The following is an 18,113-nucleotide window of genomic DNA, read 5'->3' as shown; positions in this document are numbered from 1 at the left end:
TTATTACTTACTCTAATTTCTTTAATCTCTTTTTTATCTCATTGCCAAAGCTAGCATTTCATAGTAATGGGGATAGTGGAGAACCTTGTTTCATCCCTGATCTTATTGGGAATGGTTCCAGTTTATCCCTATTACATATGATGCTTACTGATAGTTTTAAATAGATGTTACTGACTATTTTAAGGAAAAGTCCATTTATTCCTATACTCTCTGGTGTTTTTAATAAGAATGGGTGTTGGATTTTATAAAATGCTTTTTCTGTATCTATTGAGATAATCATATGATTTTTGTTAATCTGGTTATTGATATAGTCAATTATGCTAATAGTTTTCCTAATAATATTGAACCAGCCTTCCATTCCTGGTATAAATCCTACTTGATCAAGGTGTATTGTCCTGGGGATGATTTGCTGTAATCTCTTTGCTAATGTTTTATTTAAAATTTTTGCATCAATATTCATTGGGGAGATTGGTCTATAATTTTTTTTCTCTGGTTTTGTCCTACCTTATTTGTCCTATCTATCAGTACCATGTCTGTATCATAAAAGGAATTTGGTAGGATTCCTTTCCCTATTTTTAAAAATCATTTATATAGTATTGGAGTTAATTGTTCTTTAATGTTTGGTAGAAATCACATGTAAACCCATCTGGTCCTGAGAATTTTTTCTTAAAGAGGTGATTAATAGCTTGTTCTATTTCTTTTTCTGAAATAGGACTATTTAAGCAATTTACTTCCTCCTCTGTTAATCTAGGCAATCTATCTTTTTGTAGGTATTCCTCCATTTCACTTAGGTTATCCAATTTATTGGCATAAAGTTGGGCAAAGTAATTCTTAATTATTGCTCTAATTTCTTCTTCATTGGTGGAAAGTTCTCCCTTTTCATTTTTAAGACTAACAATTTGATTTTCCTCTTTCCTTTTTCTAATCAAATTTGCTAAAGGTTTATCTATTGTGTTGTTTTTTTCATAAAATCAACTCTTAATTTTATTTATTAATTCAATAGGTTTTTTTGTTTCAATTTTATTCAATTATTCAATTTATTTGTATTCATTTGTTTCAATTAGAAATAATATTCAATTATTTATTAAATTGTATTCAATTTATTCAATCTCTCCTTTTATTTTTAGAATTTCAAGTTTGGTATTTGATTAGGGTTTTTAAATTTGCTCTTTTTCTAGCTTTTTTTTTTTAGTACTTTTAACCGCAAATGTGAATGTGGTGATTCATTGATTTTCTCTTTCTCTATTTAATGCAAATAAGCATCTAGAGATATAAAATTTCCTTTTATTACCACTTTGGCTGTACCCCATATATAAATTTTTGTATGTTGTCTCATTATTGTCATTCTTTTGGATGAAATTATTAATTATGTCTATGATTTTTTATTTCACCCATTCATTCTTTAGGATGAGATTGTTTAGGTTCCAATTTCCTTTTGGTCTTTTTTCCCTGGCTTTTTATTGAACATAATTTTTATTGTATTGTGAGCTGAAAAAAAGTGGATTAACTATTTCTGCTTTTCTGCATTTGAATTTGAGGTCTTTACGTCCTAATATATGGTCAATTTTTGTATTGGTTCCATGAACTGCTGAGAAGAAAGTGTACTCCTTTTTTGTCTCCATTCAATTTTCTCCAAAGTTCTATCATACCTAACTTTTCTAGTATTTTATTTACCTCTTTAACTTCTTTCTTATTTATTTTGTGGTTTGACTTAACATTGAGATCTCCCACTATTATAGTTTTGTTGTCTATTTCTTCTTGCAGCTCTTAACTTCTCTTTTAGGAATTTCCATGCTATACCACTTGATGCATATATTTAGTATTGATATTGCTTCATCATCTATAGTACCCTTTAGCAAGATATAATTTCCTTCCTTATCTTTTTTAATTAGATCAATTTTTGCTTTTGCTTTTGCTTGATCTGAAATCAGGATGGCTACCCCTGCTTTTTTGACTTCACCTGAAGCATAATAGATTCTGCTCCAGCCTTTTACCTTTACTCCGTATTACTCTGCTTTAAATGTGTTTCTTGTAAACAACTATATTGTGGGATTCTGGCTTTTAATCCAGTCTGTTACTTGCTTCTGCTTATGGGAGAGTTCACCTCATTCACATTTATGGTTAAAACAACTAATTCTGTATTTCCTGCAATCAAATTATACATGCACTCTCTCTATATTTTATATGTTTTATATATATATATCATATAACCTATAATAGAAATATAGTTCTCAAGAGTTCTTTTTGCTTTTTTATCCTTCTCTTGAGTCATATATTTGGAGGTCAAATTTTTTTGTTTAGCTCTGGTCTTTTCATCAGGAATACATGGAATTCACTTATTTTATTGAATACCCATCTTCTTCCTTGGAAGAAAATGCTTAGTTTAGCAGGGTAATTTATTCTTTGTTGTATTCTAAATTTTGTTTTGCCTTTGAGAATATTATATTCCAGGTCCTTCAATCCTTTAATGTAGAAGCTGCTAGATGCTGAGTAATCCTTATTGGGGTACCTCGGTATTTGAATTGTTTTTTTTTTAGCTGCTTGTAATATTTTTTCCTTGATGTGATAGTTCTGAAATTTAACCACAATATTCCTTGGAGTTTTAATTTTGGGGTCTCTTTTAAGAGGTATTTGGTGAATTCTTTCAATGACTATTTTACCTTCTGATTCTATGATATCAGCTCTTTGATGTTTCCTGAAAAATAGTGTCGAGGCTCTTTTTATCATCATGGTTGTCAGGGAGTCCAACAATCCTTAGATTGTCACTCCTGGATCTATTTTCCAGGTCAGTTGTTTTCCCAAGTAGGTATTTTACATTTTTTTCTATTTTTTTTTTCATTTTTTTTTGATTTTGCTTGACTGATTCTTGATGTCTCATCAAGTCACTCATTTCACTTTGTTCAATTCTGATTTTTAGTGAATTATTTTCTTGTTACTTTTTTTTACTTCTTTTTATATTTGTCCAATTGAGTTTTTAAATGAGTTGTTTTGTTCTATGAAAATTTTTTCGCCCATTTCACAAATTCTATTTTTTAAGGCATTATTTTCTTTTTCCATTTCACAAATTCTGTTTTCCTGGGAGTTATTTACCTTTTCCACATCACACATGCTTTTTTCCTGGGAGATTTTTACCTTTTCCAATTCTTAAATTCTGTTTTCCTGGGAGTTCTTTATCTTTTCCATTTCACAAATTCTGTTTTTCAGGGAGTTGTTTTCTTTTTCCACTTTATCAAATCTATCTTATGAATTATATGCTTTTTCCAATCTCTCTTGCAGAGTTTTCCTTTTCTTTCTCCATTTTTCTTCTAGCTCTCTTTTGAGATCCCTTTTAATTTCTTCTAGGAGAGCCTTGTGTGGTGGGGACTAGGTTATATCACCCTTTGGGGCTTCATCTGGACACAATCTGCTTTTAGTCTCCTCAGAGTTTGTAATCTGTTCTGATTTATTATCATAGAAGCTATCTTAGAGTTCACTTTGCCTTTTTACTCATTTTTTTTAAAATTAGGATCTGCTTTTAGGGCAAGGGAAGTTTTTCAAGTTTCCTCTATAAGCACCAGCAAAGTGGCAGCAAAGTGACAGTGGCTGTGCTGGGATTGTGCTGAGTCATTCCTGGTATTAGGAGGATGTGGCCAAGTTCTGTGAGACTGGTGCTTTGGAGTTCACTCTTTACTGTGTTTGTGTTGGATGTTTTATAACTTCTCTGCTGATCTACTGGCTTGCAACCAGGATAGAGTAGCCAACATTGTGGTAGCATCCTCCCCTAGATTCTTCATTGCACAGGAGTGTGCACCGCCCGGCGGAGACTGCTTCCCACCCTGGGTCTGCTCAGTGTGTGCTAACATCCTGTGCCTGACCACCTCCCTGCACCCAACCAAAACAGACCTCTTCTGATGATCTTCAAAATTATCTTCTATTGTTAATTTGCTGCCCTCCCAATATTCGTGAATTTTGTTGTGGAATGAATTCACAGGCTGATTTTGGTAATTAGTTGAGGGTCCAAGGAGAAATTCAGAAAGAAGCGTGTGTCCTCTCCTCCATCTTGGCTCCACCCCCTCCAGCATGTTGTATAGTTGATGGTAATTAATAATAATCCTAGTGTTCTGTGCATTAATCAGAGTATATGTAGAATATTGGGTTTAATTCTGTTCACTATGTTGAAAGAGGTTAGAAATCAGAATGTTGAGGGACCTTTCAGGAACTTTTGGGGAAATTAATGGTTATTTAGCCTAGAAAAGAAATTAAAATAAAAAATATTTATGATCAATGGATTCAAAGATTAAAAAGATTGTTGATCTAGATAAAAGAACTGACTTATTTGTTTTGCTTTCAAGTACTGGTACTAGTGAGTAGAAGTTATAAGGAGGTGGATTCTAACTCAATAAGGGAAGAAAATGGCTCTAATAGCTGTCAAAAAAATTAAATGGATTTCTCAATAAGTAATGATATCCCCATTATACAAAGTAGTTAATCAGAAGCCTGGTTAGTTATTTCTTAGGAAGATGGTAGAAAAACTTCTCCTAAAGATGATTGATGATTCAATGATTTGTAAGTTCTCTTCCTCTTCTGATTATATGAATGGAGAACATGTGATATATTAGAAAAATTTAGAATTAAAAAATTGAAACTTAAAATCACATTCTATAATTCAATACCTTTCTTACCTTCTATGTCTTCATCTATAAAATGAAGGGACTGGATTAAAAACCTCTGAAGTCCCATCTAACTTGGGATCTTTGAACTGAAATGACTTCAGATTAAACAGAAAGACTTCTTGCTTTTTTCCTCTAGAATGGCTATACTCCATTACATATTGCTGCTAAGAAGAATCAGATGCAGATAGCTATGACATTACTGAATTATGGAGCAGAAACCAGCATTGTGACAAAGCAAGGGGTCACTCCGCTTCATCTGGCCTCTCAGGAAGGCCATACGGACATGGTAACCTTGCTCCTAGATAAAGGATCTAACATCCACATGTCAACTAAGGTAATTTGTTTTTGCCATTGTTTAAAAAGAGAGAGAGAGAGAGACTGCTAGTAAAAATACAGATATAAATATATATATATATATATATATATATATATATATATATATATATATGTATTATAAACTATGTACCTAAATAACATATGCATACATATTACATAAATACAGTCACAATTGTATTGATATATTCTATTTATGTATGGCATACACATATATACAATGCATGTACACACAATATATAAATACAATTATGTATATATGTTGTTTTGCTTATATATAAAATATATGCATACATATATATGCATATACATTGTTCAATTTCTGATTCCATTAAATGTTGCTTCTTTTTGGCTTAGTTGAGTCTCATACTAAATTTTTTGAAGAGTTTTCTTTTTTCCATTCTTCACTGCTTCGTTTTGCTTATTACTTCCACTACCATCTTTTATAATATTATACAAATGAGCTTATATCTAAAGTTAGTTTTTCCATTGTCTGCTATATCTTTTCATTTTGTAGAGATCAAATTTTTTCTGGGTAAAGGTGTCTGGGTTCTTTTGTTTTTTCTTACTATCATTATTATTAATTTACCTCAGTTAACTAACTTATGTGAGAAATATTGTTCCATCATTTTCAGTCATGTCCAACTTTTCATTATTTTATTTGGGGTTTGCAGAAATACTGCAGTTGTTTAGCACTTCCTTCTCCAGCTCATTTAACAGATGAGGAAACTGAGGCAAACACAGTTAAATGATTTGCTCAAAATCACACAGTAGTGTTTGAAGCCAAATTTGAACTCCAGAAAAGGACTTTCCCTGATTCCAGGACTAGTCTTGTCCTTTGTCCCTCTATCCTCTATTCTTAATAATAATAATAATAAATAAAAATACTAATTTTCGGGAAACAATATAAATGTAAAATACTACCAAAATTATATTAGTGTTTTATCTTTCTATTACATTGTAGACCTATTGAGGATAAAGAGAGTGTTTTAGCTTCATTTTTAAACTCTCTGGTAAATAGCATAATGTTTTGTTATATTTTAGACAATAAATATTTGTTATTGCATTATATTGATATCTGTACTTGTATTACTTTTACTAGGTTATAAATCATTCAGTGGTAGCAAATGTGTTTTATTCTTCTTTTGTTTCATGGTGCATAGCTCAGTGTTTTGCATATAGTAGGCCCTTGAAAATAGGTATTGAAGGAATGTTTCCATTTTAGGAAAATATGCTGGAATAGAATTATAGACATTTCATGATATGTTTTCTGATAATAATCAGTGGGGAAAAAAACTATGATTTTAATTGTCTACTTCTAATCTGCTCTATACTTTTTTTGTTGTTGTTTACATGCATGAACTGTCTGTCAAGATGTGTTTTCTTTGGGGTTTTTGAGATATATGTCATGGAACTTAGCAATTAAAAAAATGGATTCTGAATCATGTAGGAATAACATTTATTTCTTTAGGAGTAATTCTGGTGTTAGACATTGTGTACTACAACCTAGGTTCTAATATATGTGTAGTTAAATTAAAACTAATTAAAAATTTAATGAGGGAAATATTTGATAATGTCTTGATATTTGTATAATAAAGACAAGTTGAAGATTGTTTTATGTTCTTTTGTGTCACAGTAAAATAATGGTAAAATACTTTGTATAAATAACTCAGTGAAGATATTCTATAGAATATGAGCTTTCCCAAAATATATTTTAAATATGAACCAACTAAAATATCAAACTTTACAAATGAGAAACTGTCAGTAGCAAGCACTATCTTTCAAGGTTCCCTTTGTATCCATTCTTTATTAAATCATACTCTTAACAAATCTGTTAAATAAACAGTTCTGGACTTTTCTAGTTCTGCTCAATCAGTTGTAATTGAGGGCAGGGAGACTTTATAATTTCTTTTTTGCTCCACTAGGAGTGTCCTGAATTTATTTCACCAACAGAAGCCCAATTGATGTAGAAAATTATAAACCATCCTTAGACTGGCAGTGTTTTCAAAAATAAAAAGGTTAAACAATCTTTTATGAAAATAGAGCAAGATACAAAGGCACTTGTCACAAAATGCTATTAAAATGTTCATTTTCTTAGATATTTAATGATTAGTTAAGTCATTATCATTTCAAGGACCCATGATTGATGGCATAGGCAACTAGTTTTCACAGTGGATAGGGTACTTGGTCTGGATTTGGGAAGCCCTGTTTTCAAATGTGACCTTATGGCACTTACTGATCATGTGACTTTGAACAAATCATTTAAGCTCTACCTTCCTCAATTTCCTCAAATGTAAAATGGAAATAATAATTCCATCTACCTCCCACATTGTTATGAGGATCAAATTAGATACTTGTAAAGGATTTAGAACCATACCTGGCACACAGCCTAGTTAATAATATTTGTTTCCTTACTTTCACTGACAGATAACTCTTTCTATTACTTAGACCACAGATATTAACCATGCTGCCCAGACCACAACATATATTAAATTACTCAGTGCAGACTGAGCCTGATTAAAATGTACTTGAGGAATATTTAACAAAATAAATAAAAATACAAAGAAAGTTAGATAACACATTTTAAAACTACATCAGTATATGCCCCAGGGATATCCTTATAGACAGATTAATGCTTCCCATTTCTATTTAGGTATGACATCACTGACTTTGATAATCTTGTTAGTTACAACTTTCAATTATAGCATGTGTGCATATTGTTTTAAATTAATTTCTTGACATTGTGTTTGATCATTGATGTTGATATAGCTATTTTTTAAATTATTCCCATAGTTATTAAAATGTAAGCCAGGTTTTACTTTTTAATTATTTAGGTGAATAAAGTGAGAACCAGATGGATTTGAGATGAGAAGTATTTAATAGCTTCATTAATGAAGCTATTTTAAAGCTTTACAATGATAACATAAGTGGTACCTGCAGAAAATACATAATGTTTGCTAAAAGTGTTGCTTTTTGCTAATCAGGAAATTCAGCTTGAGAGGAGAGGGATGTTGCTTCTGAGATTCTTTTATATGTAAACATATTTTTGTTATATTTAAAATTTTTTTCTTTCCAAATTCACTAAATTTGAGAAATCAAATCCCCTTGTGTGCTTAACTCAAATTTTCTTTTGTTCTCTAGAGTGGGCTGACATCCTTGCATCTTGCAGCTCAAGAGGATAAAGTGAATGTTGCTGAAATCCTTACTAAGCATGGGGCCAACAAGGATGCTCAGACTAAGGTAAGTCAAAAGATGATAATGGAATATATTACAGGATCCCATTTTCAGGTTGGAGAAATAAAGAACACATATATTGAAGCTCTGAAATAGCTGAGAATAGCCTTTCTCTTTTATTTCTGCTACCTGCTCTAGAAATACTTTGAATTTGAAGTCTTATAAAAAATATTCAGAGTACTTATACTGCATTTTTTTTTTCTTTGTTCATTACAGCTTGGTTATACTCCTTTGATTGTGGCTTGCCATTATGGAAATGTAAAAATGGTCAACTTTCTTCTGAAGCAAGGAGCAAATGTCAATGCAAAAACCAAGGTAAAATTCTTAGAGAGATCCCTTTTCCCCCTATCCCCTACTATAGTAGGATATAGTATTTTCATTTATATAGCACTTACCTCTTCTAATTTTAAAGTTATCTTCAGACTCTGAGATATATGTCTTTTCCAGTCACATGTTAAAAGGAAATATTCACACCTAGTTTGTTTGACCACGATTCTAACATTGCTTGTACTGTCGTGCTGCTTCTTAACATCAAACATTTCTTGAAATTGTCATATTAAAAAGCCCTATTTAAAGCAAATAGCTAAGCATATGAATTCAGTCCAAATAGTCCAAAATTTCCAATAGTCCAAAATTCAGTCCAATTCAGTCCAAATCACCCCATTAAATAATTTAACTAGTGTTGTGAAGAATATTAGTCAACCAGGTGTTGATTAATACTCCTTTCCCTCTCCCTCTCTCCTAACTGGTGACCATAACTGCCAGAATGGCTACACCCCTCTGCATCAAGCTGCTCAACAAGGCCATACTCACATCATCAATGTACTTCTCCAGCATGGAGCCAAGCCAAATGCCATTACCACTGTAAGTAAGAAAAAAAAAAAATGTGTCAAGATCAGAAATTCTTAATCTATATGTTTTTTGTTTGACTTGTTTTTTGTTTGTTTGATAGCTCTATTCTAATATGGTTTCTTTTATATTCCTACGAATTAAACATTATTTTTTTTTCCTTTTGAAAGAGGGTTTGTGGGCTTCAGCAGCTTGTTAAAAGTAGTTAAAGTTAGGGGGATTCATGACATAAAATTTAGGCATCCCTGCTCAGCATAGCTACTGTTGTTAGTTCATGTCATAGCTGACCTCAGTTCATCCTTGTAAAGCAAACCAAATTCCCAATAAAGTTGAGCTGCTAAAGAAAGCTTTTAAATGAAATCATACTTAGAGTTAAGTGGGAGATTTTTACCTGATGGAGAGCAGTTTGATGACTTCATTATCTCTTCTCTGGAGAGCCAGTCTTTTACTTGGGTCATATTGAATGTGTTTTACTTACAGTTGCCTATCAGGTGTGGCAACATATTTCTTCTAGTCTTTCTAGCAACTAGAGCAGTTTAAGATCTCTCAGATCTTAAGCAAAGTCCCATTGTCTAAGGAACCATTTAAAATGTAAATTAACCTATGCAATTTAGCTAGAATCTCTTGTGGTTCAGGCTGAATTCTTTTGTTTTTAGTTTTTGCTTGGTGAGCTCTTGGAGGGCTGTATCTAAGGATTTCACTGTATTCCCCGAGGCAACAACAGATCTACAACAAATGTTGTAATATCTAATCAAAAAGTTAACTTCCCACATGCTAAGTTTCTCTCTCTTAAATTTACCAGGCATACTTGTAGTCATGACACATTATTTGTAAGAGCTACTTGATAACTTCAGGGTTAAAGCATTAGAATACTTTTTTATTAGAAATAGCAGGCAGATGTAAGTATGTTATGTTCCCATGGTGACTAGGACTATAGTCTAAAGAAGTTACAAAGACAGATTCAGATATAATGGTAAAAAACAATGATTTTCCTAAGCTGTGCCTGGTTTTGGATGGAAATGCTGGCTCCAGCAGAGCTGTGAGTGATCTCATTGGCTCACATCATAGTCCTCCCTCTTACTTCTTTCTCCCTCTGTTTCTCCCTTTCTCTTTAGAATGGCAACACTGCCCTAGCCATTGCTAAACGTCTGGGATATATCTCTGTGGTCGATACACTGAAGGTTGTAACTGAGGAAGTTACCACTACCACAACGGTGAGTGCTCCCTGAATCACAGAGCCTGGGAATCAAAATTGTTTATTTATTTTTCCTTTTTCTTTTATAATCTTTGACACTCTTTGGGATTTGAGCTTTTTCTTTTTTTTTTTTCTTTAATAAAAAATTTAATAATTATACTTACAGAATCCATGTCAAAGCAATTGAGGCAGAAGTAAAATTCCACACAAAACAGCAGCACTTCTAACCAATTTCTAGCCACACAAATATGAGGAAATTATGCTTTTGCAAATATGTATGTAAGTGTTTTAATACGGTGGTCCTTTTTTTTCTTGTGTTCTCACTACACAACACCGGTTGTTGTGGCACAACATCGGTAAAGTGGCATAGCTTTATCACAGCAGGCTCCTTAGTGAGAATTCTGTGCCAAGAATTACAGAGATGGGGTGGGGGAAGGGCAAGGGTGAGAAGAAAGGCTGACTTTCTGAAAGCTGGTTTTACTCATATGTGTTCAATTGCATTTATTACTAAATCATGAAAATAAAATTCTTCTCTTCTTATTGTCAAACATAATAGCTTAATTTTTAAGCAAGTTTCATCATTTCATTGGGTGATGAGGTGGTCCTCTCAGGACTCAGTATTTATTTTCTCTTTGTTTTGATTTTTTGAATAAACCTGTCTTCACTTGGGCAAAAACCAATAATTAACATTTGAATTCATTTAGTTCAGGGCAAGTAGTTGACATTCTAGAGACAGATTGTAAAAGAGTAAAGGAGGGCATGGAAGAATGAGTTAGGTTTTTTTTTTCCCCTTTTAAGTAATGTAATAGTGTGTTTGCAGCAGAGTGGAAGGGAAGAAGTCCTTCAAAGGAGGGCCTCTTGGCCAAAAGCTGAAATGTCATTGTAGTTTGTGTTCATTTGTTCATTGACCTCTTTTTTTTTTAAACCTTGAAACTTGGACTTTAAGAACAATAACTATTTAATTTATTTTTTAAACAATGCATTATAAAAGGCATTATATATATTATATATATTATATATTATATATATTATATATATATTTAAGGCATTATAAAATGCCTTAAAATATTTAATAGTCCACCCAGACAATAAGATTGTAAATCAAACTAAGAGAAAATTTTGAACAAATTTCTATAAATACCCTCAGTCAGGAATAATGTATGCAGAGTTTTGGAACACTTTGTTCTTCTGACAGATGTGAGAAAAAGGAAAGGGGATTTTTCTCTTACATCCTGATATTGAATCTCTGTTGATATACTTTGAGAAAGATGAAATGCAACTGGTTGACATGTAATTTTAAGAAGACTAGGCTATGATTTATTAATTGCAAGATACAGGCTGAATTTAGATTGGAGATAATAATACAGTTTTGTAAGTGAACTTACTCATTTAAGAATTGTTTTTTTAAAAAATCCCAATTTAATTTTTTTTTTCAGATAACACTGTGCCAAAAAAACATAATAGGAAAAATTGATTTTCACATCTTGTATTATAACTATTTGGCCAAATGACACTGATTCACAGTGACTTATCTTACATTATTTTTTTTCTTCCTGGGAAATTCTTTTACTAAATTTCTTGAAAATATACAATCTATGCAATACTTTAGCTGGCATTCCAGAAATAATGTATAAATTTTTTCAAAATCTTTACTGGCAAGATTTCTCCTATTTCACAAACTAATCTTTATCTGTTATATTGATACCTACCACAAAGTAATTATAGTAAATGCTTGCTGATAAATAATTTGAATGTATGAATGATTTTAGCCATTCACATCACAATACATATCACAATAACAATAATGGGAAGTAGATTACATATGTGTAGGTTGAAGGAGTCATCACTAGATGATGGATTTGGAATCTCTTTTTTTTTTTTGAGTGGGAGAGTAGATTGGAGAGGGAAGGAAGTGGGGAAGGCGGAAGTGTCTTAATATCTACAGCTCTTGTTTTCTGAGAAAACAAACTCTTTCTCTAATATAATTACATGACTTACACAACTAGTTCCCAGAGGATATTAGAAGGAAGATATCAGTTGCAGCACATTATTTAAAAAGAAATATATGAAACTGATGAGGTGTAGAGTGGCCTAGATTCCTGGTGGTCTAGAGGTTAGTGGCTATAAGAGAGTTATTAAGAATCCCCTTTAAATCAGCTGCAGGTTGTAGGAGTGAAAGAATTCACTCATTCCCGAATATTAGTTGCAAAATGAAAGTTTATTCTTAGATAGAAATCAGTTTACCCAGAGACTGATTTCTATAGTGGCAGATCTATGGAAAATAGAGTTTTGCACTGAGAATGCAGTTCTCAGTGGACAGAAAGTCCTGGCAGCTGAGTAAGCTACCGAGGTCCATCTGCAAAGACTTTAGTTGATAGAAGCTATTTTATTGAGTGTCTTGGTGGGTATTGGGAAGCCCAAGCAGATCAGAACTGGTGGGTGTGAGGCAGCCCAAGCAAGTCAGAATGGGGGCTGGGACAACCGGATCGCCTATTGGAATTCAAAGGGATGCTTTTGACCAGGATTTGTAATTGAATGTCTGGTATCCTGGAAAGACAGCTTGTCTGGGAAGGATATACCTCAGCCAGGAGGGGCTGGGAATCTGAAAGGAATCACAGATCAATAGGAAATATAGTTTCTTAAAGGGACTCCAACCCGCTTCAGGATGATCTGTTTAGAATGCTACTTGATTCAATGTTAAGCATAGTTTGAAGTGGGGAATTCCAATAGGAGATCTGGGCTTGTCCTAGTCCCCATTGGATTTGAGCCAACTTAGGCTCTCCCAGCCCCCACTGGTTCTGATCTGCTTGAGCTTCCCAACACCCACTAAGATACTGGATAAAATAGCTTCCATCAACTAAGGTCTTTTGCAGATGGACCTCGGTAGCTTACTCAACTGTCAGGACTTTCTGTCCATGGAGAACTGCATTCTCAGTGCAAAACAATATTTTCCATAAATCTGCCACTATAGAAGTCAGTCTCTGGGTAAACTTATTTCTATCTAAGAATAAACTTTCATTTTGCAACTAATATTCGGGAATGAGTGAATTCTTTCATTCCTACAACCTGCAGCCGATTTAAAGGGGATTCTTAATAAATCTCTTATAGCCACTAACTTCTAGACCACCAGGAATCTAAACTACTCTATACCTCATCAATCTGATAGTCTCCCAGAGAGAAATATGGTTCCATTTACATTAAAACTGCTCTTAATCAAGTCTTCTCTGCTCATCTTCTCTGCTTTGTGTTTCTATCTCTATTTCTAGCTTATGTAGAGAATATCATTATTTATATTAAGATTAGAGACATGTGGAGGGTATGAGGAAGGGGATAAGCATTTTTACAGTACCTACTATATACAAGGCATTGTGCTAAGCATTTTTTTTTTCTTACAAATATTATCTCATTTGATCCTCACAATAAGGCTGCAAGATAATTACCATTATCACTCTTATTTTGCAGTTGAATAGATTTAGGCAAACTGAGATTAAGTGACTTGCCCAGGGTTACAGAGCCAAGAAGTATCTATCTGAGTTATGGATTTGAACTCGTCTTCCTGATTTCAGGACCAGTATTTTATCCACTATGCCATATAGCAAGGTGTGAACCAAATTGAAAATCATTTTTAAATTAAACAACTGGGTACTCAAGCTTTCTCCTGATAATGATGAGAATTCAAACTTGTATACTACAAAGTATATTTGCCAACAGGGTTCCTATTAGTTATAAAGGGTTGGTTGTTTTTTGGGGGTTTTTTTAGAAATTTTGTGTGTGTCTGTGTAGAGTATGTGTGTGTATACATATATACTTGTACATATTTGTGGTGAATGCATGAATTTCTGAGCAAGGTAGGCTCTATTATTGTCACTTTTGGCTGTCAAAATTGGTTGATAAAATTATCAGACAAGAAGCCATCCAACAGTTGAGGAAGATGAGACATGTGAAGTGACTTGCCCTGGAGACATACAACTAGTCTGTGTCTATGCACTCTGGCTCCATCTGCCTACTCTTAGGGCAGAGCTTGGAGTCAAGCTTACTTGTTAGGTTGTTATACTAATGCTGAAAAGAGGTAAGAGAGTTGGTGTTTAGGCAGTTTGAGTATAAAGGAGAAAGGAGTACAAGAGATATGGTGTTTTCAGATTAGCTCTTTATATAGTTTATCTGTCCTTCCTTCTGAAGTGATTGTTATTATTATCCCCATTTAAAGATGGAAATTCAGGTTAACTCACTTGTCCTAAATTTAATAATTTAATAATTTTAATTTAAATAATTCATTTCTAAGACATATTTAAATTTGATCAAATTAATAATCACTTAGAAACAAGTTCTCAATTATGTCTTTGAGAGACAGTATTTTCATTTGTTTCCTCAGTTAAGACAAAAAAGTTTGGGCCTGCATTCATAGCGCCTTGTTTTATATATAAGTATTGAAGCCTCTTGGTGCAATACTCTCATTATAACTTATTTGCTCATTTTTCTCTGACATTTAATTTCCACTTTGCAATTTTCTTTTATTTAGTTAATTAGATTATTTTTATTTAATTAGTAGATGTTTTTCATGCCATCCATGGCAAGGAAGGACAAAGAGCAATAAGAGACATGGTTCTTGTCCTTAAGAAACTTATTTATAATGGGCTAGTTAAGGACTCATAAATACCAGTGTGGTAACTCTTTGTTCTAATTTAAATCAAAAGTCATGTATAATTCTAATAGATAAACTTTAGAGAGTTACCTGAGTCTCATGCAGGAGAAGTTTAATTGTCCATGTCTACAAAGCTGGTATTAGAGAGATGATGATCTATAAATTAATAGAGGAGTTATATAAATTATGTATATAGGTATGTAAATAAAGCATATGCAGTATATAGGACACAGCATGATTAATGCTATAAGAACTCCAAAAATCATTTAATTTTAATGAATTATTTATAATATTGATAAATATAGAAACATAATGGAACAAAAGTCATAACTTTTGATATAAGATATCTTGAACATTTTGCACAAGTATATAATTTGTGATATCAGTGAGATATGGTTAACTTTTTAATTAGGTAGCCATGTTTGAGTATGTTCTTAGCCACTACCCTCACCATCACAGTCAACCAAAAAGAATGGAGGGTTTGTGATTTCTAGGAATATCAAAGGAAATAGAATTTAAGAAGTCACGAATGGTCCTACACAGCTTTCTGATCTAAAAATATCAGTACTCCAAAGTCTTGACCATCAGTTCTGACATTTTCTTTCATTCTCTGTGCCAGAAACATGATGTAGAATATTTACCAATGAGAATAGAGTTGTATTTGTTTCATTTAGCAGATCTTTTACACTTTTGGGTACTTTTTTTTCAAAACATTAGTTTTTTTTTACATTTGGGAAAATTTTCACAGCCATTACCATTTCAGAAATAGCATCCTGAAAATGAAATTGCCATTTAAGAGGCATCTCAAATAGAAGCCATTACCGTCTCCATCTTCAATTCTGATTTAAAATAATTTAGATAATGTTAACTTAATTTCTGGTTCCCAGTAATTTTTAACAGTGTTTAGAATATGAAAGAGACTGAATGCATCACCAAATGAATTTTCAGTCAACATTGCTGTTCTACTGTTGAATACATGAAAGTATTTCAATTCCTGATTTCTGATTTCATACAATGAAGAACTTCTATCAGTGCAGATCAATCTTTGCTTTGAAACTTTTAATCTTAGAGAGTTTATAAAGGACTGTTTGACTAAGAAAATTGTCCATGTTCAAAGAGTCAGTATATATAAAGGCTGTTAAGTAGCATAATGGCTAAAAGGCCAAGCCTGGAGTCAGGAAGATCTGAGTTCAAATCCAGCCTCATACTACTTATGTAACCCTGGTCAGGTTGCCTCAGTATTCTCTTCTGTGTAGTGGGAATCATAATAGTACCTACCTCCCAGGTGTTGTGAAGACCAAATAAGATAATATTTGTAAAGGATTTAGGACAGTTTTTGATGTATAATAGGTGCTAATATAAATGTTTATTTCTTCCTTACCTTCTTTCTATGCAGGTGGTGGAACCTGGGCCCATCTCTTTTTAACTCTGATACCTGTTCTCTATGTACCACACTATAAATTATTGAATATTAAATATGGTGATAGCATTTGAAACCAGGATAGTTTTACATTATGTACCGAACAAGGAGCAGGAAAGAGAAGTGAGGATTGGAGAAATAAGAAATAAGCTGTGACACAGAAATAATTTTGACTCATCTTTTCTCTATTGGTCCTCAGTTGTATGTAGATATTCATACATGCACATTTGGCAGAAGATGTTTCAAAATGTTGGGAGGTGTGTTTTTTAAACTTTGGGCCATCATAAATTGTAACAGAAAATATGAAAACACGCTTTCTTTTTATTTATTTATATATTTATTTTTATTTACAAAACATATGCATGGGTAATTTTTCCAACATTGACCCTTGCAAAACCTTTTGTTCCAAATTTTCCCCTCCTTCCCTCCACCCCTTCCCCTAGCTGGCAGGTAGACCAATATATGTTAAATATGTTGAAATACATGTTAAATCCAATATATGTATACATATTTATACAATTATCTTGCCACACAAGAAAAAACAAACAGATCAAGAAGGAAGAAAAAGAAAAACTGAGAAAGAAAATAAAATGCAAGCAAATAACAACATAGAGTGTGAGAATGCTATGTTGTATTTCATACTCTGTTCATACGGTTCTCTCTTTGGGTGTAGATGGCTCACTTCAACAAGTGAAACTGGAAAACACACTTTCTATTTACACATTCACTTAAAAAAAAAAAGCTGAAGTACTGAATATAAGAATTCAAGACAGGGGATTTGGAAATCATGGCATAGATCCATAGTAGGAACAGAACCTTAAAAAGAAGAAAAATTTTAAAAGATTGATGTTCTTCTATTGATATCTTAATCCCTAAAGAGATGAATCCTATTCTTCGCCAAAATACTCACTTTTTTTTTTTTTTTTTTTTTTTTTTTTTTTTTTTTTTTTTTTAGTTTAGTTTAGATGTTTCACATTGTTCCTAGCTTCATTTTCAGAGACTTTGGCAGTTTTAATAAATTCCATCTATTCCTTGCAACCTTGTAAAATTCTTCTGTAAACATTACCTAATTAATTTTTAAACCATCCTTAAACATTAGTTGAATTTCTTAGAGTATGTTATCTATGGATATTTGTGTTAAAAATGTTTTTAAAAATGAGAATCCGCTTTCTTTCTTCTCTATAAAGTTTCCCTGGAAGGGATGGTCTTTTTTGAAAGAAAGATTTTAGGGAAGAGAATTAGCTCTTCAAAATACAAATGGAGAAAAAATAAAATGATTCAACAACTATTGTACTGTGGCTATGGAAGATAGATATCCATGTTTGTCTGTTTTATGGGCCTTTTAAAAAACAAAACTCAAGTATTTATGATTCTGTCTTTACAGACTGTTACTGAGAAACATAAGTTAAATGTACCTGAGACAATGACCGAGGTCCTTGATGTTTCTGATGAAGAAGGTGAGTATTTCATTAATTTTCTTTTAAAATATTGTTCACTTCATATAGCACAGATACCCAATAAACATTTTTGGGGGTGCAGGGACTGTGATTATAAAAGCCTTAAAACCCAATTCTATTTTGGTCTTTGAAAAAATTGGTTATATTTTTAATAATAGATTTATTTCTACTATTTAGAGAGAAATGTTCTAAACAAGAACATTCTGATGAATTAATTTTTACCCTAAGTGGTCTTTGATATATTTTTTTTTAATTTCAAGATAACAGAGAAAAATAGAGATCAAATGAAAGTTATATTAAAATACCATAATAATTTAATAAGGACTTGTCT

General features: G+C 32.4%; 1 protein-coding gene across 44 annotated transcripts in view; it reads left to right on the top strand.

Annotated features, from left to right (window-relative positions):
* The window catches only part of ANK2 (ankyrin 2), an 819,525-nt gene that overhangs the window by 704,162 nt on the left and 97,250 nt on the right, over nt 1-18,113 (top strand). For all 44 annotated transcript variants that reach the window (XM_031944040.1, XM_031944043.1, XM_031944046.1 and 41 more), the window contains 6 exons: nt 4,789-4,986; nt 8,127-8,225; nt 8,436-8,534; nt 8,985-9,083; nt 10,184-10,282; nt 17,710-17,782. In XM_031944040.1, the coding sequence (XP_031799900.1) occupies nt 4,789-4,986; nt 8,127-8,225; nt 8,436-8,534; nt 8,985-9,083; nt 10,184-10,282; nt 17,710-17,782 (667 nt within the window). The remainder of the gene's footprint in view (nt 1-4,788; nt 4,987-8,126; nt 8,226-8,435; nt 8,535-8,984; nt 9,084-10,183; nt 10,283-17,709; nt 17,783-18,113) is intronic.

This window comes from Sarcophilus harrisii, chromosome 6, assembly GCF_902635505.1.
Source record: "Sarcophilus harrisii chromosome 6, mSarHar1.11, whole genome shotgun sequence".
Classification (NCBI taxonomy): domain Eukaryota; kingdom Metazoa; phylum Chordata; class Mammalia; order Dasyuromorphia; family Dasyuridae; genus Sarcophilus; species Sarcophilus harrisii.
This window is presented reverse-complemented; position numbering and strand designations above follow the sequence as displayed.